We start from the raw sequence: 27160 nt of genomic DNA, 5'->3' as shown, positions 1-27160 counted from the left end.
AGGGTGACCTGCATGACTGCAATAAATCAATGTTTTTGACTGCTTGACTTGCGCATCAGTGGACATCAACACAGTGTTCTCACTTCTCTGGCCTTAAGTAACATGCTTGGGCTATGTCAGCCTTAAAAAGATCCACAGGAAGCTTTCGTTGAAAAAGCAAAGAAATCTGTATGAAATCATTGCGTCTAATTCACGCCCCGCACAATCCTTTCCTATCAGGCCCTGCTTTGATCCCTGTTTGTGCTGGCCAGCTCTAGGCCTCCCAGCACAGTGAGGGCTGTACACAGATGTTATGCTGGTAAACAGCTTGTCAGCAGAGGAAGCCAGGTCACTTTTCCTGTAGGAAAATTTTCCTGTTGACAAAATCAACAAAGTGATTTTGTCACAAAAAGTCTAATCTGGCTCTTTTCCGAGGCAGGATGCTGGACACTACTCTAGCAGAAGACATTTTGAGCTGCGTGATAACGGTCCCTCCTTAAACTTTTCTCAAAAATCCAAGTGTTGATTTCATTCACTGTTCATTAGATGAAAGGACTAATCAAAAGAAATGCTGTGCTAGCAACCTACCACACACTCTCCCGAGGAAGCTCAGTGGAAGCTATGTGTGGAGCTCAATGGAAGCTATGCGTCTTCTGTAAAGATATCCCTTAAGGAGGCAGGTATCCAGAGAGAAATTTTTAAGTTCCTGTGCTCTTACTGGAAAGACTCCATCGTACAATAGGATTTATAGCAGTTTTTGCGCCACAGAGAGGAAACAAAGTTCTTCGATCAGCCTTAAGCCGCTAATATTAAGCTACTTGGGAGACAGGATTAAAGGGGGTAGGGCCCCAAGTAGCCCTAAGACTTAGGCTTCTGCTTTAAATTCTGTGTTCCCATACATTAACAAATCTAAAGCACATGATAAGATAATGATCTTCTACTTCAAATCCTTTCTTTCTCAAAACCAGCAAGATATGAGGCACTGATGTGTTACTGTCCATTTTATTACAGATAAAGAATTGCAGGGGCGGGAGTTCAGGTCAAGTCAACTCTTTAAGGTCTGCCAATTTCAGGACTCTACATGCTTACAATTTAACCTAATTAAAGCTCTGAAATTATGATTGAATATGGAAATGCACTGGCTAGGAAGTGAATCTGCCAATCTCAATGCACTTTGTTTCTCATAACTCCAAAATCCTGTCCCATTAGGAAATGCATGCAGCAGTATACACTGCACTGACAAGGAGCACCATACAGATTTAAATGCTGTCTGACTGCTCAATTGCATTTTAAAATGCGATTTGGAAAGGCACCACTGAGGGCAAAGCTGGTGGAAGAGAGGAAACCAGCGACAGCGGGATCTGTTCCCCGGAGCCTGACTCCTCCTGCCTTCCCGACGCCTGCCTGGCCAGCCAAGGCGCCTCACGTAGCACACAGCTTACGAGGGGTGGAGAGCATACTAGTCCTTAGCCTAATAGCTCATTAAATCCTGGCTATCTTCTGTGTGTGCTAACCAATAAATAACTGCTGGATGCATGTTAAGTTGCACATATCCTGCTGGCAGAGTGTCTCCGCACCCAGCTATAAATGACAGAACAAACTGACCCAAAAGCAGAGCCACAGCAATCACACTTAAGCCATTCCTGGAAAACGCCACAGAAGAAGATCTAATTCATTATTTAACATGGGTAGCAAATAAAGCAATATACAGATACTGGGGAAAAATGGAACCATTGCAGGAGGCTTTGATTTGATTTACATAAAGAACACTAGTATCAGTTCAGCCACAGGCTCTCTTATGTACCTGGGATCATACCGAGTCAGCTTTTGTGAAAAATAACCACAAGATCTCATCAAAACCAAAAAAACCTGCAACAAATACAATGTGTAACATTCGACTACGTATCTTAGTAAGTCTATGGTAAAAAATGTCTTCTTACTAGGAAATCTTCTATATACAGTGGGATAGAGAATACTAGCATTTTAATCTTATTTTTTTTTCTACTCTGTTGTTACCCAGCTAAAAATCTCTTTAAGACTTCCTACTGGGTGAGCTCATCATTGAAAGCATGGTCAAACTTTTACACAGAATCTCTGATTTCTACTGCATTCCTAGCCAAGGACTTTCTGAGCCGCAGAAGAGAAACCTTCCTGCTTGCTAAGGATCCTGTGAATGAACACTACCAGACTGGAAACATAATCATGTAAGCAAGCGCAGTACAGACTGGTAACTGTTGTTTTGATAGTTTTTCTGTACATATTTGCAGCAGTAAGATGTTTCATCTGACCATCTGTATTTGAAAACTGCAACAGCATATTAAGCATTTTGGGGGGAAATGCTAAATCAAAATCTCATTTGAAAAAAGGCCGAGAGGTGAGATGCTGGTAACACCATCATTATCAAGGGCTTCTGAAATAGTCTAGAGATGAAAATTCCCAGAAAAGCAAGCATAATGAGTCTGTTTCTTCCCAGAAAATTGGGTGCCACTTTGCTGTGCGATGCAGACAGTAAAAATAAATTGCTTTAAAGAAAATATTAGAATCCCCAAATACAGTCAACTCAGTACAGCTGTAACCAAGAATTCTGCAGCATGACACACAGCTTTCTATGTTGTAAAATGAACAAGGCAAGAACTACTTTAGCTGTTATTTTACACCATGACTGAAAACACAAGCAGCAATCTAGAGTAAATGCGACATCCTTAGGTAGTTAGAAAAAGAATTCATTCTTTATTAAAAAAAAAGAGAGCAACTTCTGTCTCTAAATGAACTAAAAGGATTTAAAATGCAACCAACATGATCAGCTAACACCAATTCAAAAAGGAACTGAGGAAAAAATAAGTGATCTTTGTGACTAGTAGCTCTATTGCTACCATGCAAAAAAAAAAAAAAAAAAATCAGTAATGGAGAGCCATAAAAACATCACCATCATTTGGAAAATGCTGTCTACATTTTTAAGATATTCCTAAGACTTCAGAGATGAAGAATGTATATTCCAGTGATTGAATATGAAGAAAAAGAAAGAAAGTCTAGATTAATAGAATGGAAACTATGGGTTGAGCTGAAAAAAATACAAGTTTCTAATTTTGTAAGTTAAATCAGTTCACATATAGTTTGATGTACCTTAAATTTATTCTGTTTGTAGACATTTGGGGTAAATAGGTACCTGAAGCTGTCAGCAACTTTAATAATTCCAGATCTATTTCTTTTGACACAGGCAGAAAAGAAAAAAAAAGAGAGGAAAAAAATCTAATTTCCTAGTGTCATGGTTTAACCCCAGCCAGCAACTAAGCACCACACAGCTGCTTGCTCACATCCCCCAACCAACGGGATGGGGGAGAGAATTGGAAAAAAAGTAAAACTTGTGGGTTGAGATAAGAACAGTTTAATAGAACAGAAAGGAAGAAAATAATGATGATGATGATGATAATGATAATGTTACAATAAAATAATTGGAATATACAGAAAAAGCGATGCACAATGCAATTGCTCACCACTTGCCGACCAATGCCCAGTTAGTCCTCAAGCCGCGATCTGCCCACCCTGGACAACTCCTCCCAGTTTATATACTGGGCATGACATCACATGGTATGGAATACCCCTTTGGCCAGTTTGGGTCAGCTGTCCTGGCTGTGTCCCCTCCCAACTTCTTGTGCCCCTCCAGCCTTCTTGCTGGCTGGGCATGAGAAGCTAAAAAATCCTTGACTTTTAGTCTAAACAAGACTTAGCAGCAACTGAAAACATCCATGTGTTATCAACATTCTTCTTATACTGAATCCAAGATATAACACTATACCAGCTACTAGGAAGAGAATTGACTCTACTGCAGCCAAAACCAGGACACCCGGATAGCAAAAGATAGGCTGAAATCAAGTTACTCTACATCTTTGTATCATTTATCAATGAAATGCATATAATTTTTAAAACCTTTTAAAAACCAGTCATGGACTAGATTCAACACTTTATTTCTGAAATCTTTCCTTCATACATGATGATGTTCAAAAAGGTTTTGATATTTTATAAGTAGCACAAGCAGAACTAAATGAACACAAGTATGGTTGTAAGTATGTGTGTGTAACGCAACAAACCCCCAAACAGAAATATTTGCTACTAGCACGTCACATATAATAAATGATAATTCTGTTTTTAAAAAGTGCACACAAGCAGATCATTAGCACATATCAGTATTTGTTAGGATGGCTAAGCATTTGCAAAAATGGAAAAAAAAAAAAAATCAACATTTTACACATTATAAATAACTAACACTGAAATACTACATTTAACACACAGGTATTGTCCATGCATGAATTAGCTTATGTTTTCATAAAAAAAAAATTATTTAAATATACATTCTAAATTACATATATTTATCTGAATGTACTACTTTTAAAAAAACCTATCACAGCATATATCTATAAAAACAATTACTTTCTCAATCAAAAGTGTTTTTGTATTAGTCCTGTATCAGCTGAATGTTTACATGTGTTTAACCTGAGGCATAAGTCAGTCTTACTCACTTCAGTGAACAGCAGCTCTTGTACTCAAACACAGCCAAATACTTAAATACCTTACTGGAGCTGAATCACCATGAAAGGATGACATTCAGAGCTTAAACTATGCCCGTATCTAAAATACCTTCCTACTTATATTTTAAAAATATTACTATAGCATAGTCCTGATCACAATGGGCTGTAGGGAAAAAAAAAAGCTGGATGGGACAGCCTTGTGGCTGCAAATACTTCATGCAGTGCAGTAGCACATGCTATATTGGTGCTAAGCTACAGGGAAAAGAAAGGAAAGGAGCCTAATGCTCTCTAAATTTTTGCCTGTCTTAATAGGATAGATATCATTACCTTGGGCAACTAGACTTCTACAATAACAGAAGTATAATGACTGATAAATATTATATAATTATTAATAATTAAAATACGGAAATTACTGTGCAACCAGTCCATGGGTGTTCTCTTCCCCCACGCGAACTGAAAGCTAATCTGTGATCATCTTCATTTACCAGGGACTAAAAGGATGCAGGTAAGATTTTACAGCACAGGACCTAACACATGGTAAATTTGCTGACCAATTCACAACTTTGTGTGCACCCCCCCCCCCCACATCTGTCACTACCATCATGCAGTCTGCCTTTTCACTTCTGTTCCATGAATAATACAATTCTTTGTATCAGTAACACCAGGCAAATTTTCCATATGTGACCAGCCAGTAGGATATACAGTGATGACTGACCTGCTTTTCCTTGCCCACAACAGAAGTTTTCCTAGGGAAGAAGTAACATTAGAGTACTCAATCCTGCAAAATACTATTAGGCTTCAACAGCCTTGCCTCCAACAAGATTTAGAGCCAAATCTTGAAAAGCTTCTTTATTAATAAATAATCTAAACAATTCAGCCAAACATTGTTATGTATGCAGCTTTCAAAAACTGGACATAATTCTGGATGCTCTGGTTCTTGTTCTCTGACTTTTGAAGGCTGTTCTCCAGCTCTTTCAAACGTACTTCATGGTGCTTTTCATTCTAAAGAAAAAAGAGAAGTGCAATGCAACTTAGAAATAAAATACCAATCAATCAAAATTATAATGTAAGACAACTAGTACCTAAATTTTATAAGCCTTATTTACCTGTAAAAGTTTTCAGAGGCTCCACAAAACTGAAGGTTCCCCCAAAGGCCTCAGAATATTGAAGCTTTATTTATGTTCAGTCAGGACCAAACTGAACATGTTTAAATAGGCTTATAATCCAAAAAAGGCCTGGGAACATAAAAACTAACCTTCTGAATTTTTATCATGAAAGATTCCTAGCATCTTAAATCTATTATGGACTTAACACTCTCTCTCATGTTGACTTTTCAAGGAAACATCTGTTACTGATCTCTGATGCAACATGATTTTTGATGCCTATAGTTCCTAATATAAAAAAAGTATGATTGATAGCAATATTACCTGCTCATTAGTTCCATAAATGATGCAAACCATAGATTATTTGTTATATAAATACTACCGATATTCAGGTATTTCCTTTTATGTCTATTATAGATTTCAGATGCTAGTTGGTTAAAATAAATTTATTTTTTTTAAAATGGAATTATAGTCATCAGATTTAAATCCAATCTTAGAAAAAAATAATCAGGTTAGAATGAATAATTGAATAAAGTTACCTTCACAGTCATATTTTGTTTCCAGTTTCACTACAACAACAGGAATAAGACCATTTTATAATTTTCTGTAATGCATTCTCAGTTATATGTAAATGTAATTGGAATAAAAAGCAAGAAATTAATTTAGACCAGTTCGCTCAGACATATCTTTCACATTTATACTTCACCTGTAAGCTTCAAATGGAAACCATTTGAAAACATACCTATGAGTTTTTCTGGGATGAAAGACAAGAAAATTTTCTTTATTTTCTATCTTACTTTAACATAGTAAGAAATTCCTATGAAAAAATATTTGAAGTAGCATAAAACACTAGCCGATGCCTGATTTTATTTTAAGAACACTTTTGTTTTAGGGTAAACGCAGATGTTAAGTTACACTTGATAGAGACAAAAATTAATTAAAGCATACTGAATTCAGAACAGTATCTCTGATGTCTTATTTAAATCTTGAATAGAGTTTGCATTTAGGTTGGCTTGATTTTAATCTTCAATACTGCAAGTCAGAATACAGAATATTGTTTTTGAAAGTCTAGGAGAGTGATAGTAAACATTTTTAGTGTCCTCTGTATTTATTTTATATAGCTTTGTAGCTTATTATCACTGATCACAGGACAGATCTCTAACTGTATCAAAACTTTGATTAAAGCAAATGATTTGCCATCACTAATCTAGGAAATTCAGCGATGTCTGACATTTTATTAATAGAAAATGTGCTGAAATTTTCTGGATTAGATAAAACAATGTTTTGTTTTCAGATAGTATTACTCATCCAAAATACCTTCTTCGACTGTGGCTTTGCTGAATAGGTAAGTATCAACATATCAAAACTTGGGCATTTAAAGGCTTGACACTTTGAAAAATCAGAGTATCTCCTTTGTCACTAACTACATGTATATGGGACATCGGTACGTGAGCTGAAAGCTTTTCACAAATTGAAGTAATATCAGATTCTTGTAATCAGCTCAGGAAAAAAGCCAGATACCGCTATGTCATTATGGAACTGTTACTCATTTATTCAAATCTAGGCATGTTTACTGAACATGTTGTAATTTCCCTCTCAGATTAATCTTCATACATATTTTTTTTATTTTTGCCTTGCTGGGAAAACTGGATTGAGTAAGAGATGTAAAGTCAGTATTATTCTAGTGATTTAGTTAGACTGGGCATCTGTTAAGTCTGTTAGAAATGTCAATAGACGAAGTATATTGTCAAGTTGAATTAATTTGCTGTTCCTCAAAGTGTGTATCAATTGTATTAGTAGTGTGTTTTTCAGTAAAAGGAATTTTTACTGTAAATGGTGATGCGGTAAGTAATTTCTTAAGTCATAAACAGTATTATTTACTTACATGGTGAAATATGCAGAGGAGTTGTTTTTTCTCTTCTTGCCCCTCTCTCACTTCAGCTTCAAGTGCTAGCATTTTTGTCTGAAGGGCTTGTTCTTTGTACGACATTTTTTCCAGTTCTTCAGCTACCTATAATAGTAATGAGAGAGAAATTATGTTATGTTTACTTTCACTTAAAGCACAAATGAAATTATTTTCTTATACCTTAGCATTAATAGCTCTACTTCCTATTCTGTCATCTAATACTTCAGTTATTCCCCATGCACAGAAATTAAACTAACATGGGAAATATTCTGGCTAAATTTGAAAGAAGTTTCAATTTGGAAAAAAAAGTAATATTATTGGGAGGGAGACACTTTTGTAACTCATTTTTAAGTTAAGCCAAACTTGCTATTTTTTCAAACCCAAATCAATATCCTCACACAGCACTGAGAAAATTCAGATAGTTTATTTACATGATTAATCTGAGACAGAAATTACAACTTCATAAATATTTTCTGATTAAACTAATATAATTCACTGTAATCTAAATTCCTACATTTCCTCTTCCATTTGATTTACTGTTTGCATCCTTTCTACAAATGAGAAATCTCTGCTTAAGATTGAAAGTGTGCAAAGCCTTCCTCTAAAATGAGAAGGATTTCAACACTGAAGTTCTTGTGGGCTGTCCATTAAAGAAAATAAGAAAGAGGCAAGATTAAGCTTTTGTTCAGAAACTTTTGCCAAATGTGTAGGATTTAGTATTAGGTGCTTAAAGCATTTTGATTTGCCACCAAAAAAATTATAGTGAAATGTTGGTCCACTGACCTTTGTCATTAATTTCAATAGGATCCGAATACCACAAAGGAGTTGAATTGTGTAATCCATATTTAAACATGCAGAAATTCCCAGTAACTTTTTAGTATTGCTCCCTATGTGCAAAACAATCTTGTCCCATCTTTTCTTCTCAAGCACATTTGGTTTTAATGCTATTTTTAAATAGAAAATGGCAAACAAGATCAAGAGATGTATTAAATCATCAATACCATTTTTCTCCCTTCTTCCAAAGCAGATTCCAGTTGTCTGGTTAATCCATTATATTCTGCAATTTTCTCTTCAAGCTGCAATTTACTGCACTGAAGACTCTCATCTTCTTTTTTGAGTTGACAAGCAAGTTCTTCATTTTGAAATTGCATCTTTTCTAATTGCCTTTATGCAAAACAGATTAACGCATTATAGTTCACTATAGCAGAAAAGCGTAGGAATTAATTGCACTCAGATTTTTAAAAAGTTACCTTTTAAGATCTTCATATTTCTTCTGAATGTTACAGTTTTCTTCTTCTAAGGAATGACTACCCACAGAAGTTACACTGTCTTCCTCCTGTGAAAATGACAATTAGTTTCTAGTTGAAGAGACCTATATAGGACATTACAGAGTAAAGTAAGCTTGCCTATTAAAATCCAATCAAACAATTTAACTGTAATTTCAGGTAAAAGCTATATTATGTTCAAGTAAACATTATCTTGTATTTAAAACAAATAAAATACAGCCAAAGTAGCAAACTAAAACTTTGTGTGAACACTTTAAGACTGAAAAACCACTATGTAACAAAGTGAAGTCCTAACAAAACCCATATGCTGCTCACACAGCCTTGTGTATTAGGAGTTGGCTGGGTCTACCTCCTTGTGAACTTTGACTCTTAAGCTTTAGATTCCAGCAAAAATAAGTTCTCTCACACTACAGTCACAGGAAGCATAAAAATAATACTGCATATATATACAGTTATCACAGAACACTGTAGCACTGGCAAGGAATTTCAGAAAGTAGTTAATATCAAAAAAGACAATCAAGTTCGTAAAAAGAGGTATATCAGTAGTGGAAGCTGAAGAAAGCAAGCAGCCAAACTGTCCTCCCCTGCACAGCATCCAGACTGAAAAATTTTTACATGTTTTCTTTTAAATCTCGTAACAGTAGTGATGAGATTATTGCTCTTGCTACCATACATCAACAGCAGATTAGCAATAAATAGCCACATCACCAGCCTGCTGGCACCATTATTTAAGGGGCAACCTTCATCATTCACTGGACTACCTCAGGTGGTTCCATCCAGTAATTTGAGTTAATCTGGTTGATTTTGTTTATGTGAATTACAGGCTGTTCAGCTAGCAGACTGGTAGTAGCAGAAATCTCCAGCAGAGGAGCAGTAAACTGATGTCCTGGTCTAGCTGAACCCAGAAGAGGGTTTCTACACATGGTCCAGCTGCTTCAAAAGGAATTTTCCTAAATTCTGGTCATAGGATCAAGGGTCAGAAGTTCTAAAGGACATCACCAAGATTTAAGGCTGAAATTTAACTGCTGTTCCACCAGCCTAGTGATTATATACCCAATTACTTCACTATACTGAAGAGGTTTTTTGCATTTATTCAGGAAAACATGTAGTTAAGATTAAAATTACATACAACATTTTATATATGCACCTCAAAATTAATTGTTGCTTAAGTACTTTGCTAAGCAAAGATGGTTTTATGAGCTTATGAGCGTCCCTAGGAGGAGTATTTAAAAGTATACAAACAAGAACAAAATTCAATGCTATAAAGATCATCTTGACAAAAAATTTAAAACAAAATCAAGAGCTATTTTTTTTATAAGCATATAAAGTCTACAGGGATGCAGAGGCTCACTGTGTTTCCGCTGAAGTTTTCCCACTGACACAGGGAGAAGATTAAGCCCCTTCCCCCCCCTGCTGATTTAAACACCTTTGTCATTTGTGCTAGCAGAGTATTTTCTTCTAACTCAAAAGCACATTTCAAAAAAAAGAGAGAAAAGAGAACAACAAAAACCCCCAAGCTTAGCCCTGCCATTGAAATTGACAGGAAAAAAAGCTGAGGAATATTCATATTCAGCCTTAAGAGAAAATACAAGCAGTAGTGCTAAAATACTACTAAAAATAGAAATGATCCTATTAAAGCATATTTTAAAAAATATTTTATCAGCCAACACAATGTAATCATTAAAATGTTAAAGTTATACATCATCAACAATATAATTTATGACTATTTATCTGAGTAAATATTGTCTGCTTCATAAATCAGTCATTAAAAACAAAACTAATGTGGAATTAAATTATTCCACTAGACACAAACAATAACGAGACTTGCACATTTATTTCCAGGGAAGAATTCTGCGACACATCTCTGGACACAAGTATTCAAAAGGATCAAGAATATACTCACTTAAGAGATACAGAATCTAAAAGCAACTAGGCTTGTCATGTATTGAATTCACATATATACAGTTGGCAATAGTTTGCATTATGCTATTTCTACAGAAGAAGCTTTTGACTTATGAAGCAAATAACAACGGAAACTACACAACTGTCTGACACGTTAATAGGAAAAAAATGTTCCAGAGACTTTCTTCCACATAACTTTCGCACTTATCTTTAAAAATCAGCATGTTCTAAGCACCTGAACCTGCAGCTCCCTAAGGGTTTTGCATTTCTGTGCATGGATCCTTTCCCAGGACATAAGCTTTTCCTGATATCCTTGCTGCTTTTCCTCAGCTGCTTTCAGCAAGTCACAAACATGTTCTAACTCCTTTAACTCAGCCTCTGTTTTGTCCCTCACCTGCATAGTAGCATCACAGGAGAAAAATGTAAGTGTAAAACCATAAATTAATTGTTGCAATACTTAATGGTTTTCCATGTAAGTAATAAATCTGAAATTCTACACAAGTTGCATATCACCTATTTATAAAATACTGACAAAGTTACAAGTTCATCATTCGAGAAATTTCCACCTCTGACTACATTTCATTAAAGACTCAGTGACACTCACAATGAACATACACAAAATTATGCAAGTGTTAGCAGTTCACCATGCAACAGCAAATTTTGATTTTATTTTTACTGCAATATATTTTGGGAGATGGCATAGACACACTACACAGCTTACAAGAAAAATTCTGACCATAGAAGTATTGCAGTATTTGAAAAGAGGGCAACACCTAATGCCATCTGAAGCCACATACAATGTTGTGCAAATATTATTTATGGGATCAGAAAATATTTTTCTCCATTATACAACTCAATCATGGAAAAATAAAGTTAGTATGAAATGAAATGAACGATCTAAGACGCTTCTCTGTGAGGACTAGTTCTGCTCTCTAAAACAGAACATTGCAGGCAATGCAAAACCTGTCCCTGCCTCAGCTTTATCACTTAAAAGAATATGTATTTTGATGAGCTGTGGAACTGAGGAAAGTGATTTTCCTACCAATTTTTTACTGTTTTCTGATGCTTAAGAATGCACTAACTGTGTTCCAGTATTCAGCTCCGTATGCTGAAAAACTTAAAACTCATCTCTGTACGGATTCTCTGTTTTAACTGCTAGTTAAAACAAACAAAGTCTTACAGTAGGTTTGCTTCCCTATGCAACTTTCACAGCTGTTCTGTCGAGAGATCTAGTTTTAAAATCATCAACACCAATATCACATTTTAAAAAGTGATAAAAGAATCCTTGAATTCTAAAATAGCAGCCCAACTCCTTAGTCATTATCCTAAGAACGATTTCTCACTTGTTTGCAATTATGTAGTATCCAAAAAAACACCAGCTCACAAGCAGGAGTTAGTAAAACATCCAGTGAATTTAAAAACAATTCTATACATGGAAAAAGAAAAAAGAGCCAGTACATTCTGACTTCTAATAAGTGGATCACAATAACGTAGGAAAGATCAATGTCCTACAGCATTGTTTGGAAACATGCTTCATCACTGCAAAACTTACCTTATCTACTTCTAAGCATTTGTTTTCTGTTATTCTTTTGTTTTCATTTAAGACTGTTTCATATCTGGATTTCAATTCTTCTACTGCTGTTTGTAATTTTTGTACCTAGGACAACATATATTTTTCCACATACATTTGCAAGGTGTATCTTTTAAATATAGAAAAGACAGAATCATTAGTATGGAGCATAAAGGAAAACCTTTGATTTCTAAATAGAATCTCAGTATTTGTCATTATACAAAGTTATTTATTTTCATTATCCTACTCACCGCAGCAAATATAAAAGGGTAACCAGGTAAAGAGCACTCAGATATCAAAATTTCATTTTCAACAATGGAGAATGAGCTACCATTGTGTTACAGAAGCAGCAGCATGACTTACCCTTCTCTCCCCACATAACAAGTATCACCAACAGTTCCCATCTGGAGTCACCACAGCTACAAGCTATGGTATTTCATCCCACTCACTGCTTTAAGGCTGGGTGTTCCCTGGAACTACATCTCCCATCTTAAAGCTGGCAACTTTAATTGTGGTGATGCATTCCGCAGACAAGGCACACTGGCTGTACTTAGATTTTGTGTCATGTCTTTTGTCAATGATTTTAAAAAGAAGTAAGTGAGGATGGTCAGGGAAATGCTGTTTATACTATAGCAGAAATATATACAACTTCAAATCAATGTTCTAGAATGCCTGCTGTGTAAATAAAGCCAAGTACAAAAAAGGAATTGATAAAAACCCCATTTTAAGTCTGATTTATATGTTTTGCTGGTATTTTCAATGTGGAGCTGCCTACGTAAATAAGATGACTCTTACAACAGTACCTGAATGTTGGCTTACTATTCTTAGGAATGAGTAAATAAAGATATGACCAAGGAGAAGCTAAATATCATTGGATACGCCCACCAAAGACATCAGACTCAAATTTTACTTTTTAAGTATAGTTTACCAGGTTGCCAACTTGCTTTTTAGGAAGCAAATCTTTTCTAAGCAAGTAAGTAATTAGCTCTGTTGGCTTCAATGAGCTTCAACTGGGCTTCACACAATTCAGTAAGGATTACGTGTACTAGTAACAGTGTGGAGACTACTCTTGGATAGGGTTTGTAATGGCACTCTCTTCTATCATCCTCAGTGTTAAGACAGTATAATAATCACTATGACAACAAATCTGTTTTATTACAAACAAAACCTTCATCATTTCTTCAAAGCTGCTTACAACTTTAAAAACCATACTTGAACATTTCAAATATGCTAGTCACCTGATTTTTATACTGTTCAACAAAGTTTTCCTGCAGCTTTGCCTTTTCTTGCAGATTTCGCAGCTCATTTTCAACAGAAATGGTACTGTTTTCTAATGTAGCAAGGGAAGCCTTGATTAAAACACAGAAAATATAAAAACTGTAAGAGTGTTATTAAAATAGCACAATCTACAATATGATAGTACTAGCAAGTGACCTGCAGGCATTAAAAAGAGTCACACAATCATTTAACCTGTCAAACAAAAATAATAGCCCACAGTTCATTTGCCAGCTCATGAGAACATTTACTTCGTAGGATAAACACAATACAAAACCTGTAAACACTTTAAAAATTGAAATTAATAAATGAGCTAAACTCAGTTCTTTAATTTGAAAGAAAGTTTTACAAACATAAAAGAACAATTTCTAGTTAAGCAATTTTGTAGCTACCGACAGTAAAATAAATGGCATCCTGGTTAAGCAGGTAGATGATTAGACAACCCTGTTCCTAGCTTTGCCATAGATTTCTGACACATTTTCAATGTCTCATTTTCACTTACTGTAAAAAATGGATGGCAAAATTTATTCTACGGGTTTGGGATCTCTAGACAGAAGGCCCAAGGGGAATTAATGTGGTTATTTCATTAATGTATTAGAAATACAGAGCCATTCAACAATGATTTATAATGATCTCACCTTTAGTTTTTCATTTTCAAGGTAAATCTTTTCATTTTCAGACTTAACAGAATTTAGCTTTCCAAGAATCTCCTCATCTGAGTTCCTTCTCCATTCCTCCTTTCTTTTCAGGTCTTCCAAAAGGCTTGTGATCTGCCTTGTTAGATAGGCAAGAACTTCTGTATAATATACAATGCTTCCAAAACTCGCACTATGCAAATTAAATTGTACCTTAACACATACTCCTTCACTGTTCTTATTTAAATAAAACAAAAAAAAAAAAAAAGGAGAATGCATTTAAGCATCCCAAGAAAGCAGTATCTATTGAAATAAGAAACTATCCAAAAGAGTGGTCCACCGAGGAAGTGGTCCTAGCTCAAATATAAATAAGTCCATTACCTAGAACACCCAAACATACTTCCTAGACAACTATGCATACACATACTGTACAAAATTGAATGATATTGAATTTATTGGGTCTATCAGATAATGTCCTATTAAGAACATTCCATAGCTAATTTAGGAATAGTACTTTCCATTATTAAAAGCAACAGGAATTAAAACCAGCTGGAAGCAGAATGAGTACTTGAGGGAAGTATCATAGATGTTTCCCTTTTCTTATTCTTTCCTAGATGCCTCCTCATGCACACTGGACCAATAGTGGGCTAGACAGATTTCTGGACTGATGTCATGTACCTGCACTCCTGTTAAATTCTAAAATATGCTGAAAATATTTTCAGAAATGTCAGATTTTCTGAAACAAAAACAAAAGAGTCAAGCCAAATTAATTTGAGCTGTTACATATTTGAGCATGAATCAAGTTCTTTGTAAAATAAATATTCTGTGTTAGACCTAGCATAAAAAGGCACCTACCAGTTTCTTTTGCTTGTTTGAATTACAGTCCGTATTTCTACCAACAGAAAAGGTAAAAGGATATGTCACTGTCTGCCGAAGAAAACGGCATATCCTTCATGTGCATTAAGATTTGACCACATAGTTTGAATAACGTTGGACAATTTTGTGTTGCTTTTCCTTACAAGAATAAACTGTTCAAATGTGCATCTGAGAGGAGTCCTTCTCTGTCCTCTAGTGGGGTGAGACATTAGTGGAACTGAAATAATTTTGCCATCGTTAGTCTGAAGTAGAAACTAGAAGCCTAAGAACCTTATTCTATACTGCAGCAGACAGAGTGGTTAACACTCAAGGGTTAACAAGCAGTTGAATCAGTTTCTAAATAAGTGGTTCTGAGGAAGCAGCATAGTAGCTACTAGCAAGTTCAGGCTAATCGGAAGTATGCAGGGGAAGGAATATGTTCCTTACTTGTATGGGGGAATGAAGTTTTTTAAAAAGTTGTGAAATGCAGCAGAAAGAAGGCTAAAAATCTTATATTTGTTCTAGTTTCCAACTTCTAAATTCTGCACCAAATTTTAAAATATGAATACATAAACTTGTTTACATTGTCAACACTGAGTACTACACTACTAAATATCAACACTGTGTGACTACAGAAAAAAATTAGATCACAGTTTAACTTACTTCTTAAGATCTTCTGTTTGAATTTCTAATGTTGTCTTTTCTTCAACCATTCTATCATGCTGTTTTTTCCAGACATCAGAAGCTGACAGTATCTCAGACAGTTCGACTTCCTAGACAATACAGGAATTACAAATAATGTTACAAAATAATGCCATCTGGTTGTACAAATTTTTCTAAACACAAGAGCTATTTAATGAAAGACGGCTTTACCGGATCTCCCTAGTACAAAGCAATCTAAGTTTTGTCTTGCCTCAAAAGAAGAAAATAAATAAAACTACCCACATTTTAAAAAGTTAAAGTCTAAGTACAGACTTACTTTCAAGTCAGGGATGCAGTTAATCACTGGCACTGCATATAAACTGTGGAATATTTCAAAATTTAAGATGAAAATATTTTCTTACAACAAAAATATTTGTCTCCAATATGTCTACTACATATAAATTACATAAATCAATAAAAAAATTAATTTCTGCCAAAACATTTTAAGAATAAAAAATAATAGCTAGGTAAGAAATGCAAAGTTAGGTAAAGTCCCTCAAAGAAGTATGGATAATTAACCAACACATGCTATCTTGAAAGTACACTGGGTCTTCAATGGGGAAAGAAAACAACAGTGTGACTACAAAACATCAAAAGTTCAGTAGTTGCCAGCCCTCTGCACTGCAAAGTGCACTTAATGATCCACTACTGTCTTCCCACAAAAATCAAAGAAAAAAAAAAAGTTATTAAGCATCTCCTGGTATACTAACTGGAAAAAATTATCTTTAATACTGACATATCAAAACTGATGGCAACACATCTAAGAGTATGAAAACATACTCTTATTAGGAAATCTAAATAAGGCAATAAAGATCTCAGCACAGTTCTGATCCACCTGGCCTTTTTGAACATTTACATAGTGTAGGGATATGCAGGGCAAGAATCTAAGGAACAATTTGGATTAAGGAAGTTTTATACTTGGATTTTGAAAAGGTTCAGAGCAAGCTGCTTGGAAACAGAAAGCTAAGTATCCATATGAGATGTCATACACCGATAAATAAAGAAAAAAAAGAGTTCAAACCCCAATCATGGACTCTCAGTTAGTATACTGTACTTCTGAGTTAGTGTATATCCATAAAGGTCTGACAGGAAGATAGGAGAGGTGTAACTGAAAGCTGGTAAGACTCGTCTTACTACAGTTTGAAGTGTACAACCTCATGGCTTAAGACATTCACTAAATTTTAACAAAACAAAGGCAGTGAACGTAGTAACAGTTTGAATGTCACTTACAGCAACCTTTATCTTTAACCAAGGAGCAAAAATATAAATGAGATAAAAACACAGCATGACCAACCAGCTTTTCCTATTTTCCACAGGTGAAAGTCTCTCAATTGTTCAATTTAAAACAATACAGGATGACATTGCTCACAGTGTAGTCACTCACACGTTCTCTTATTCTGGAGGTTAAATTTTCCACTGCTGCTTCAAAGTGTTGTGCTCTTTGTTTCTGGGACCTCATTACTTTTTTCAGAGCAGTCTTCTTTTGCTCACTTGTTTCCTTTAAGTCTAACATCTGGTGCTTGTATTCACCAACTTGATGTTTCCACTCTGCTATTTTCTTTTCTAGAGTCTGCGGCATAATTAAACATCAACTCTTTTCAAATTCTGTAACTTACAGATCATTTTGTGACATAACATAATCAAGGATACCAATTACATTTGTAATCTGTTTCCATAATGTCTTTGTATCTCAAATCTTGTGGTTGATACAAAGAGCTAGCCAAGATACGTACAGCAGTAGGCAAGAGAAAATACATGCTGGGAAACTCATTACAAAGATGATCAAGAGAAGAGGTTGAGGAGGTGCAGAAGCAGGCAGGAGTAGGGGGAAAGACAGCAGTCTAACCATCACTGTGTGCTTTTGGAAATGGATCCAGAATTTCAGTGTAAAAGGCATGGCATGGATGCTAAACACATTTATGAGGAGGAAAATAAAAGTGGTTTCATCATCCCTAGCAACTAATTTCTGTAAAAAGTATCACCTTAATGATGCTACTAGTGATATTCACTGATGTACTAGTAGTCTGTGCTCTGAATCTATAGTGAACATACACACAACTAGGGCTGGAGATCAGTATAACTGCATACGAAATTTGAATATGAAAGTTAAGATCTTAGATTTGGGTTTAAGTCAAGAAGCTAGGAAAGGCCGGGGTCTTTTCTTGAGTATATGTATTATGATATGGTCTGTGACTAGATGACAACATACTATTTTCTTGGAAGATCTCTGACTTTTTCCAATGCATATAATGGCCCCACTCTTTTAATGAAACAGAATTGTTTAGTGAAGAAACTATTTTTTTATGGCAAGTTATATTTTGTGTTCAATGGATAGTGAAGCAGAAAACGCAAAAAGAAAAGATTAAGCACTCCCTTGCCCACAGCAGACAATTGTTTAAAGATAATTAAAACAGGCTATGATAAAGCTTAAACTACAGCTGTAAATCACACATTGTAAGGACAACATATAATTTCCTGAGTGCTTGGTTTTGCAGCACTCAGGAAATAAAATACCTTTGCATTAAATATATTTTTTATTTAAATACATGTAAAACTACGCTTGCATTAAATGTATTTTTAATGCATTTAATTATATTATCAGATGCGTACAATACAATTGAGATGAGAGCTGGGTTCTACAACTGTCGTTGTATTACCTTTTCTATTGCTGTTAATATTTCTGACTAACTAGATTTTTACATCACTCAGATGAAGGCAGTGTACTGATCCCATCCAACCCAGGAAGCTGACCTCTCTAACTTCATGACTTTTGTATTTTTTCATCTACATATCACTTGTTATTTAAATGTGAATGGAAAAAAAGACCAGACATTAAAACAATACATGATGACATACAATAAAAACAATATCAGACTCTGCTTCAAAGAGAATCTCACATGCGATTATTTTTAAGGTGCTACAGCTTATCAAAAACATGAGCAAGCTACCAGTAGACAACTACTTTCATAAAGACAAGTGCAAGTTCCATTCATATTGCTTACTATTCTCTGCCAAACTACAGCAATGTAAGTAGGCTAGAAGTGTAAATAAATTGCTCAAGTCACTAATAAATATCCTAGTCATAAGAATGATTAATGCATTTGTTTCTTTCATTTGAGTCTAGGTCTGACACTTAATTATGTTTTACATGAATAAAGACCAGAATGAGATGCCATTTACCTACTGACTACATTAATGTACCAGCCTTATTCAAGATACTATTTGCCAGTTGCTATAAAATATGTATATTATGCATATGAGAGGATAACTATCAGTACAGGTCCTGCTAATGGCCCCCAAACTTTTCAACAATCAATGCAAAATGTATGTGGTTTTCCAAGTAAAAGACAGTCTCAGGTACTGGGACTCACCAAAAAGGAAAAGTACTACTTCAGAAAACAGAAATGACAAAACCCCCCAAATATGCAGGAAGCAGTTTTCATATATAGATGCTTATAGGGCATTTAATAAACAAAGATGTGACTTGGCAGGGGCAGCAGCAGAACACCTTCAATCAACAGGGCAAATAGAAAATCTGAGTCTATGTACAGACTTCAACTGTTGATTTAAGTAAACAGCTGTTATCCCCTCTTACAACCGCAGGAGGTCACAATTACACTAAGAGTAAGTGCTTTGGGCATTAGTCAGTGGCTGAGGTAAATTTAAATCGAGAATTAATTTCATAAAGGCAATGCGGAGCTTTCGCAAGCTTTTGTCCAGATACTACCAAAATCATCATCAGAATTTAAGCTAGCAACTGACTTCAGCACTTTGTGCAGAGCACACAAAACTTCTAAATAAAGACTGAATGAAGATACAGCTGTATATCAAGTTACTTTATGTAATGAAAATATTGGAATTCTATAATGGCACTAGGTAGAACAGGAATTCTATAATGGTACTAGGTAGAGCAAGAAAGAAATTTTTATTCAGAAGAAAACATGAGGTATTTATACAGACATAGACATACATGACTTTTTTTGAAATTTAGTTGCTATAGGTTACTTGACAACTTCAAATTATACAATTAATAGGGGATGCTACTAAAGAAAGCCTGGAAATTAGAAATACATTATTTTTAGCCAATGTTTTCTCATTCATGCCTAAGTTCTTGACAAATTTCAAATACTGAAATCTGACACCACCTCCAGCCTCTGACACATGACCTCTTCCTTGCCTCTTGCTTTTTAGAACAGGAAATGAAAATAACTTCACCTACCTTAAACAAAGTGAGGTTAGATACTAGTCTTAAGTGTTCCTCTTTCAGTCAGTATTAAGAGTTTTATTGATTCCTTCACAGTCAATAAAAAGAAACAGGTGGTGATTCATCACCCTTATCTTACAGCAGAAACCCATCTTGGGGACTTGCCCATCTCTTTCTATTGACTGTATGGAGACTGCCTCAGGATCGATATCTATCATCTAGATAGCACAGTTAGGTGAGTGCAAATACTTCTGTGTGTTTAGCTTCTCTTCAGCAGAACTACTACTATGCACAAGCTAAGAAAAGAAGAAAAAAGAACAAACTTGCAATTAAGATAGTGTGGTCAGGCAGACTGTGCAAAATATAAATGCTAATGATTTTTACTGTTTGGGATTTTTCTTTTACCAAGGGTTTGATTCCAAGTGATACTTTAAGATTTAACTCTCACACCTGAGTTAAACTCTGACCACAATAAGGATTTGCTATTTTTTTCAATAAACTGAAACACAAGTAGAAATATGCTGACCTGTATTTTCACTTTTAACTCATCATTTTCCACTTCTTTTCTTTGAATCTGACATTGCAGGTGAGCTTGTACTGCCTTTACTGATCTTGACAGGTGGTCTTCTTTCTGTACATTGACCTAAGAAAGAAAAACAAACACAAATCTATCGGTCTATGGAGATATGCTGTATGATGCTATCTATGTTCTTTCTACTTTGCCATAGTTTCTAACTGACATTTGAATGTCCTCAAAAGCTGGAAAAGATAAAAAATGCTCTACAACTATATTCATAAGCAGTAACTTGTTACTAATGGTATTAACGTTAAACAGAAATCACAAACTTGAAAGAGTGTATGTATAATTGATGCCTCATATTTAATCTGACTCTTGAAGTAGTATGAACAAGGCCTGGAAGCACAAACACAGAAATCTAGGCTGAGCAAAGGCATCTAGCTAGCAGGTTGACCAAAATTAAGCCACACAGATCAGCTCTGCCCTAACTAATTAGGCCTGAACTGATCTTCATTAAATACCAAAGACCACCACCTGCTATTACAAGCATTGATACATTTAATTCAAACTCTAATTCGGGGGGGGGGATACATAAAGCATAAGGGAAGAGGCAGCTTATGTCACCAGAACTGAGGTCAGATGATTCTATGAAATTTCTTGCAACTTGATTCCCTTGGCTTGTTCTACATAAGAAATAATGAAAACAGGTAGAAAGAAGTCATATTATCAGTATAGATTAGAAAAGCATTGTAATGCACCAGTGCAAGTGTTCATTAGAGATACCAGTAAGATAGGCAGACTCAGACTCAGTTAGGTATTGATGAAAATGCCATTTATTGGAGATAACATAAGAAGGAACAAAAGGATAGCATAGATAATTTTATCTCCATTCAGATCCTGAGCACCCCAAATTGTTCAATGTTAGATAGATCTCTAGTCAGGGCACAGCGTGCTGCTCAGATGCCATCAACGCTGAGGTTTGATGGCATTGTGGTCTCCAGAATCTTTATAGGCTTTTCTGTTCAGCATTTCTACTCTCAAGCAAAAGGATGTTTCTATGAAAAAGAGCTGCTTCGCTTCAAGATAAAGACAAGGATGTACCAATTGCCAGGTGTGAAAGGGGGCACCCACACATGCTCCTCTATTACAATTAGCTGGCTAAGTTTATCCTGCAGCCAAGCATTATATTCTCTTGGTTAAGCAAAGAAAAATTCTTAAAGAAGAACCATGGCTCTCAACGAACCCCAAGGAGTTACAAAAATCAAAATACACCATTGTCCCCTCAAAGGTTTAACTGAGCCTACTCTGTCTGTCACTAACACTGAACCACACTGCATTGTATACACATAAAGTACACTTTAGGTATACAAGGACTGTAACACAAATTGCTAAATTACCAGTAAAATAATTTTGAAACTTTCATAGTACCTTCTCATGCAGGACAGATAATTCTTTTCTTCCTATGTTGGTTTCTGCACTGAGCCCCTTCTTTTGGCTCCAAGAATGCATGAGGTCTTTCTTTTCAGCCTTTGATGACACTAGCTCTGCTGTCAGTACTACCTCTCCCTATTCATTGAGCTCAAAGAGCCATGGAAACTAACTGTGAACAGTAAACTGTTTAGTTTACTCTGTATTACTTCAATATAAGTATTTTTTTCCAGAACTACTGCAAATCTCTAAATGAGAAGCCAAAAGCCATTAGTCTAGATGTCCCATGGTTCAGGGAGGGGCATACATCAGTGTTAAGGATAACCTATATACTCAATAGGTTTGGATACAGTCTCGATGGTTTTAAGATATTTCTGTAGGAAACATCCTTCAGGATTTTCCTTTTTTTCCATAGATCTTTGAAATAATTGCTCTTCTCAAAATTTAAAATTTGTAAATAAGAATCTAGTACATTGGGAGAAAACATTCATTTCAACAGAACTGGTCACTCACTTTTTCAAGCTGAAGCCTGGATAAAAGTTCTTTAACATGTTTCTCCCTTTCAAGTATTTTTCTCCTGAGATTCTTCATAGAAAAAAAAATAACAAAGAAATTATTTTAATGTTTGTATACAACAATGCAACAGTAATGTATACTGATGAACATTTCAGCTGTAAAACAATTTGTGATGATAAACCACAAATGCTCCCACTTTGCCACTGTCACTTGAGATTGTATGATCCCAAGACGTAGCTATTTTCAGATGTACAGCATAGAACAAAAGTGACAGAAATTTTAATTTACTTACTGTATTTTGGGTTTCATTTTCACTTAACTTCTGCATCAAAGTGTCAATGTTTTTACTGTTTAACTGCAAGAGAGAAGCAGGAAACATCAAAAATTTACTTGCAATTATAATTGATGTAGCATTTTTCAACAGTTTTGAATTTGGCACATATCATTTGCTACATTTTCTAATTTGGTACATATGAATGTAAAAGCTCGCATACTTATGAGCTACTTAGAGTTGGTGGTTTAAACCCTAAAGATTCAATTTATTTTGCGCATAGAACTTTATAGCTGAAGAAAACAAATTAGGCTCATTCCACACACCAATTTATTTATTTTAGCTAAAAGGACTCTAAATACCATAAATACTTAAGTGTTATTTAAACATTCAGTCAAATAGTAAAAGCATTTGTACAACTTGTAATATTTTAAAGATTAAGTATTAAAGCCTTTCAAGAACTTAAGTTAGATAGGAGAATTTGAAGATTGAACCAGAAAGCATAGGCTAGAAGATCACACAAGTAAACCTACGTTAACTGTTACTACAAATCCAAAAGAATTTATGTGCCTATAATATTGTCAGCTAAACTTCTCATCTTAAAACATCTGATTCTGGGAGTTGGGTAACTTTCCATTTAAAAAAAATAGACTTGTGGGACTTTCAGGGTGTAAATCCTAAACATTTTAGTTTCACTAGTGAGAGCATAAACCCACTGCATCAGGGTGGAAACTTTGGCATCAAAAGTTCTACTGCAACTCCTTGCAAAGCATATCTTATCCTGGCCTGCATGTAATTCCTCAGAATGCTCTGTAACCTTGATCCCATGTTTATCTGTAAAGTCAGTACATGGACCCCAATTCTGCATCCAGGTTTCCACCTCCACATGCACTGCAAACTTACAAACATTGTATTCAGTAGTAGTCCTGTCCTTTCCTGACTACACTGAGACAGATCTGCTATCAGCAAAAAACTAATATATAAACAAGAATGGTGTTTTGTGACCCCACAGTAATTCATCAGCAAAACCAGAAGTGCTTAGAAGACTTCCCAGAACTGAGAAGTGACCGGAAACCTAAATTACTCATACCATCATTCCATTCTCAGGAAATTGTCGTCCCCACAGTTAATTATCTATAAACTTCCTCTCTAATGAACAACAAAAGGCCTCATGCTGTAAGACAGCTAGCATTGTCTATGAAAACCTGAAAATCAGGAAGGTTACCCTTAAAATTAAAAAGTTCAGAATAAACACCCATCTCTGTTAGCTTGCAAAAGGTTAGCTTTTTGGCTTCCAAAAGAAAGCTGAGAAAGTCAGCAATGACAAATCACATTTAATTTTAAAAGAAATCTACATTCTTCAGTCCATCAGGTTTCTGTGTGAGTTCCATACGACACTACTGTTAAACAGGAATTCACTGTGATCCACCTCCTGTTTTAAAATACATAGCCTACCAAATTCCTTCTGATTTTGCAGGAACTTTCTTAGTACCCAGGACATAACAAAAAAATCTTCCCAATACGTCTATTAAAGATAATAAGACTAAATGTTAGTTTAAGACCTGTGTAAAAAATGTGTATTTGCATTGGTTCTATGTTTATGCCTTACATATTTTCTTACTTGGTGTCCTAGACTGTCAGATTCTTTGCTTAGGTCAGTAAAATATTTTCCATCTTGGATGGCTTTTGTAGTTCTGTGATAATCCTTTTCATACAGCTGAACTGGTGAACAGAGTTTTTCTGCTTCTCCAGGTGGCACATACGTACTTCCCTGAAATAGCATTCATAATTGTGTAACAATTTAGTATCACTCACGGTTAGGACACTGATCTTGCTAATTCAACATGAAACAAGTCAGCTCTTCAGGAGAATTATTAAGGAAAAATTTTAAAGATCAAAGAGATCTCTCATTTATGACTTCCAACAAGGGTAAAAGCCTGTGATATCACAAGATGTACCCTCAAACTGATCACTCACAGAACACACCTAATCTATAAGGCAAAGGTAAACAGTTTACCTCCAGTGAAGGTGGAAGCCAAGTCCTGCTCAGACACCATTATGTTTCACAGCAGAGTTCTTCCAATTTGGAAGCAGCAATGGCTTTTCTCCCAGTTTGGAAAAACTCCTCACCAGGCAGGGCTGCACAGGAACATGATGCTGCCCCCGTCATGGCAAGTCCAGAGCCAAGTATTGGTGCCTACTACCTTAATGGACCCCATTTTCCCCCCTTCCTTGTCAAGCACCAGGAACCTGTGGTCACCCTCACCCCTTCTCCAAACACCTCTCTTCTGCCTCTGCCCTTGCACTCCAGCATGATTGATGTCCTCGCCAAGAACAAAGTTATCTGTTTACTCCATTCAGTGCTCCACTGACTAATCATTATTTTTCAGAAGCTCATTGTCTTGCCTTCTCCACCCACCAGGATGCATTTCTCCTGCTTTCAGCCTGTGCCAGGTGCATCGTCACCAAAAGGATTTGTGAGACTAAGAGTTTATATTCCTATATCCGTATCTCCTTAGCATAATTGAGAAAATGAGTAACAGAATTTTGGAAGTCCCCAACGAAATAAATCACTTCCTCACACAATCAGAATGTAGACTGCTCTGCGTTATTGTTGCCATAACGCAAATAACTACACCCCAAACATCTAATTTTTTTATATATATATATTTATGTGTCTTTTTATTACAGGCTTACATTTCCTGGCAGATCTCAACTTGTGTAACACAGTGCAGGTCTCTACAGTTTTTCTTTGTTATATAACCAAAACTAAGTTCTTGAATTTAATTACTTCCAGTGAAAACAGCATCTTGGAAGATTAAACATTGTGTTTCATTTATCCTAGCCCATCGATGTAAGCAGAAAACAACAAATAAGAATTTTTCCATAGTTTCAGTATACCATTTTTATGTCCAGCACTCTCACTTACCCATTTTTTAAAATATCAGCTACTTCCCATCTGTAGCTAGGAAGTATGTTTTGAAATATCTGTTTTGAATCTTGTTAACTGAGTAAATAGAATGAAAAAAATCAAGCTTAACAGGAACAGAATGAACTTGCCTCAGTAGCATGAGGAAGAAGAAACTTTTCCTGAAGATCGAAGGCCAGTAAAGGAGCAGTACCGCTACATACAGGTAAAGACGAGGATGGCTGCGATGATGACGACATTTTGTTTTAACGCTGTGTAACGAGACAATATATGTTAACAGATATTGGTGTTCTGTGAAGCAGTAACTGAAATATTACCGGCATCCCTGGTCATTCCCACTAGAAAACACAGTGTACCAGACCACGTAAACCCCAGACTCGTCAGAGATTTAACACAGTTAATGCAACTGAAATCTTGCACACGGATTCATAACTTGTAATCTCTTAAGTATCACTGAATTCACACGTCTGGTGCACAGAAAGCAAACCCCTCAACAGCAGAAACCTGAATACACGCGAAGGACGGCGTAAAGCCCGCAGCTGCCATTTCCCACTCCCGCGCTCCCCGGCGCAGAGGGTGAGGAGCGGGGGCGCGGGCCCCCCAACAGCGGCCCTCACCACGGGCCCGGGCCCCGTCCCCTCTCCCCTGGCCAAACGCCCCTGCCCCCGAGGTGTCCCGCGGGGCAGCGTACCCCCTCCCCGGCGTCCCCGCCTGCGCCCGCCGCCCCCTCACCGCCGCCGCCGCCGCCGCTGCCCGCCGGGAGCCGTTGCCGCAGCAACCAGCCGTTGCCGCGGCCTGCTCCTCTGGTGGCGGGCGGGCGGGCGGGCGGGAGGCGGCGGCGCCCCCCCCACAGCCAGCCTTCTCCCAGGGGCCGGGACCCCTCCTGGCCCGCGGCGCAGCGGCTGCGGACGCGCCCCGGGAGGACCCCGGGGGGGGGCCGGTGCGGCCCGGGGAGACGGGGGTATGGGAGGCAGCTGTGCGGGCCGCTCCCCGCTCTGCGGAGCAGCGTGGGCCTGCGACCACCGCGGGCCTGGAGAAGCAGCATCGCCCCTTTCCCCGAGAGAAAGAGTCTCACGCCGTCAGGATTCCCAGGCGCGCCAAGAAGTGGCTGTATCCATTACCACCGCGTAACTTGTGCGGGCGGGGTGGTGGTCGTACGCACCCAGGAGGTTACTGTCGGAGCGAGATGGACAAGAAAGTTGGAGAGCTCTGGGGAGCTTTGGATCCTCTGTTTTCTTTCTGGGTGTTTCCATTAATATATTTTTTCTGAGGTTAAACAATAAGAACTCATGTAACCTGACTGTATGTGAAGCTTTTTTGGCCACACGTTCTCAAACACTGTAGGAAAGCCACGTATTTTTAAATAAAGACGTTCTGATGAAAAATAAACCAATTACTCTTGCATCACATGAGAAAGCACTAATGACACTTGAGGCGGCACTTTATAGAATATCCAAGGCATCGCAACAGACATATGGAAAGATCACTTTCAGATAATGAAGTGTGCAAACCAGAATGATCATGTGGTATGAATATGATCATATGTATAGATACAT

At 36.6% G+C, this 27160-nt stretch overlaps 1 protein-coding gene across 1 annotated transcript; it reads right to left on the bottom strand.

Annotated features, from left to right (window-relative positions):
- Positions 1-3965: 3965 nt before the first annotated feature.
- ODF2L (outer dense fiber of sperm tails 2 like) lies at positions 3966-25856 on the bottom strand. Its single transcript, XM_075037570.1, has 14 exons — positions 25736-25856; positions 22697-22759; positions 22402-22473; positions 20470-20586; positions 17124-17309; positions 15701-15810; positions 14186-14321; positions 13511-13621; positions 12255-12359; positions 10938-11096; positions 8765-8850; positions 8516-8678; positions 7494-7619; positions 3966-5507 (listed from the first exon to the last, which is right to left on the bottom strand). Exons 1-14 carry the CDS (start codon positions 25841-25843, stop codon positions 5379-5381), a joined length of 1671 nt encoding a protein of 556 aa, XP_074893671.1. The 5' UTR covers positions 25844-25856; the 3' UTR covers positions 3966-5378.
- Between the last annotated feature and the right edge of the window lie 1304 nt (positions 25857-27160).

The sequence above is a fragment of the Buteo buteo genome, chromosome 10 (genome assembly GCF_964188355.1).
Source record: "Buteo buteo chromosome 10, bButBut1.hap1.1, whole genome shotgun sequence".
NCBI classification, from domain to species: Eukaryota; Metazoa; Chordata; class Aves; order Accipitriformes; family Accipitridae; genus Buteo; species Buteo buteo.
Note: the sequence above shows the minus strand (reverse complement) of the source record. Positions and strands in the feature narration are given on the sequence as shown.